Below are 2,050 nucleotides of genomic sequence, written 5' to 3'. Positions count from 1 at the left end.
GATGCTGTAAGGAGCACACTCATGAGACATGCATTAAACGACGTAAAATCACGAGTTCTATAATCCTATTATGAGTTTTGAATATTATCCTGTTGCGCGTCCGAATTATTAAAAATTACAACAAAAATAATTTTTTTTATAAAGGAATTTGACATTTCATATTCGAACAGCTGGTGTGATACCACTACCTTGGTAATTGTGCCATGGTTTCTTAGTTACCACACTCAATTCGAACATACTTGGTGAGAGCATTCCGTCGTCTGTATATTCATTAGCCTACGCTTTTATTTTATTTGTTGGGGTTTGACGTTTTTAATAAATTGCAAGATATAAAACACAAAAGTAATCATATTTTAAGCAAAATACAAAAAAAAATCAAGGCTTGAACTTTGACCTTGATTTCTTCTGCAACTACTGAACCGAATTTGATCGTTGATTCATCGGAAAGCTGATTGTGTTACCTGGTGGAAATAAAATAATAATTAAAATATCTTTGTCCGTTCAAAAATGACAGAATTTTGACCAGGAAAAAACGATTCCGAACCACTGTGTGACGAATATTTCGATGTGTTACAAACAGAATGACAAATTTAATTATACCATCGATATTATGATATTACGGTGGTTTAAAAAATACACATCACTAAGATGCCAAAATGTCAGCCAATTTGGTTCGAAAACGTGACCAGAAACCCTTAAAACTGGCGGTACTTGCGGTTGATGCAATAATTTCTTGGTTGTAAGTGACGAATCATTCATATTACCAATAATTATCTTGTTCCAATTAAACTATTACTGTTAAAATCACATGTAAAATATTTCAATAAAACTGTGTACATTTAATTTAAACAATAATTCTCGTTAACTAACATTTGTACTAATATTTGTTTTGGATACATACAAACACCTAATAAATACTCTGGCATTGAATGCAAAAATGTGAATATTATTGCAAACGTGGGCAAATAAGCCATGAACTTCTTTATTGCAACGTTAATAGGATTAATGACTCTGTTGGCTTTGAGCCAAGCAAAGGTAAGTACATGTAGTGATCTAAACGTTTTCCACATTTCTTTTATTCCTTCCACTTCTCGTAGAGTACCGACGAATCTGGTCATTCTGTATTGCGTAGAGGCAGGCCATCTGATTTGGCAACTTACCATGATAATGAAAATCGTGATGACCAACCTGTTCCACAAGAAGATCAAAACCGTGGTGATGTAGTTCTTCCACGAGTACATGTCCTATTCGATTTCGGATCGAATAATTATTTTGGAACCGGAAACTTCTTTGGTGATGATCGCAAACGTCCTACCACAACACCCACCACCACTACTGAATGGTATTAAAGCAGTATAGAATTAAAAATTACATTGAAATAAATACAAATTCGAATTGAATTTTTAAAATTAGACAAATCAATATTTAAGCTGAGTACACATTGCCAGTTTTGAATGACAGCTTTGTTGGTGCTTGCTAGTGTGGCCGTTCATTTTTGTCATTCATCATGCAACCACAAAATGTTTTGTGGTTGCTGGACGGTTGGACAGTTATCGATAACTGCGAAATATCGTCATTCAAAACTGACAATGTGTACTGCTCTTAAAAGTATTAAGAAACCTACCTCACACTGGTTGTTGGTTGGTTGATATAAAGTCATGGTACAATTAAAAAAGGTAACATCATTTAAAAAAAAACGAAGATACATCTCTGCATTCCTCTGTAAGTTAAGCTGGGTACACATTGTCAGTTTTGAATGTCGATATTTCACAATTATCGATAACTGTCAAACCGTCAAGCAACCACAAAACATTTGGTGGTTGCATGATGAATGACAAAAATGAACCGTCGCACTAGCAAGCAACAACAAAGCTGTCATTCAAAACTGACAATGTGTACCCAGCTTTAGCCTGTCTGTAATTAAACTAGCAATTGAAACTATCCAACCATACATGACATGAAAAAACAAATACAGTCGAAATCGCTTATAACGTCGGTCAAGGGACCGACCAAAATCGGACGCTATAAGCGATAGTCGTTATAAACGATA

The 2,050-nt window shown here is 34.7% G+C and overlaps 1 protein-coding gene across 1 annotated transcript; it reads left to right on the top strand.

Annotated features, from left to right (window-relative positions):
- The first annotated feature begins 235 nt into the window (after positions 1 to 235).
- On the top strand, positions 236 to 1,429 carry LOC141405950 (uncharacterized). The gene is made up of 2 exons (XM_073990846.1): positions 236 to 1,035; positions 1,098 to 1,429. The coding sequence occupies exons 1-2, from the start codon at positions 973 to 975 to the stop codon at positions 1,347 to 1,349; spliced, it is 315 nt and encodes a 104-aa protein (XP_073846947.1). The 5' UTR covers positions 236 to 972; the 3' UTR covers positions 1,350 to 1,429.
- The last annotated feature ends 621 nt before the right edge of the window (positions 1,430 to 2,050 follow it).

The sequence above is a fragment of the Musca autumnalis genome, unplaced genomic scaffold, assembly GCF_047663935.1.
Source record: "Musca autumnalis isolate F117 unplaced genomic scaffold, ASM4766393v1 scaffold_5, whole genome shotgun sequence".
Lineage (NCBI taxonomy): Eukaryota > Metazoa > Arthropoda > Insecta > Diptera > Muscidae > Musca > Musca autumnalis.
The sequence above is the reverse complement of the archived record's forward strand: the minus strand, read 5'-3'. Positions and strand labels throughout refer to the sequence as shown.

What these genes read in the sequence shown, in the direction of transcription:
- LOC141405950 (XM_073990846.1), top strand. Translation starts at nt 973, where the DNA reads ATGAACTTCTTTATTGCAACGTTAATAGGATTAATGACTCTGTTGGCT. An exon ending in TGGCTTTGAGCCAAGCAAAG is followed by an intron (nt 1,036 to 1,097) that starts GTAAGTACATGT and finishes CACTTCTCGTAG; the next exon opens with AGTACCGACGAATCTGGTCA.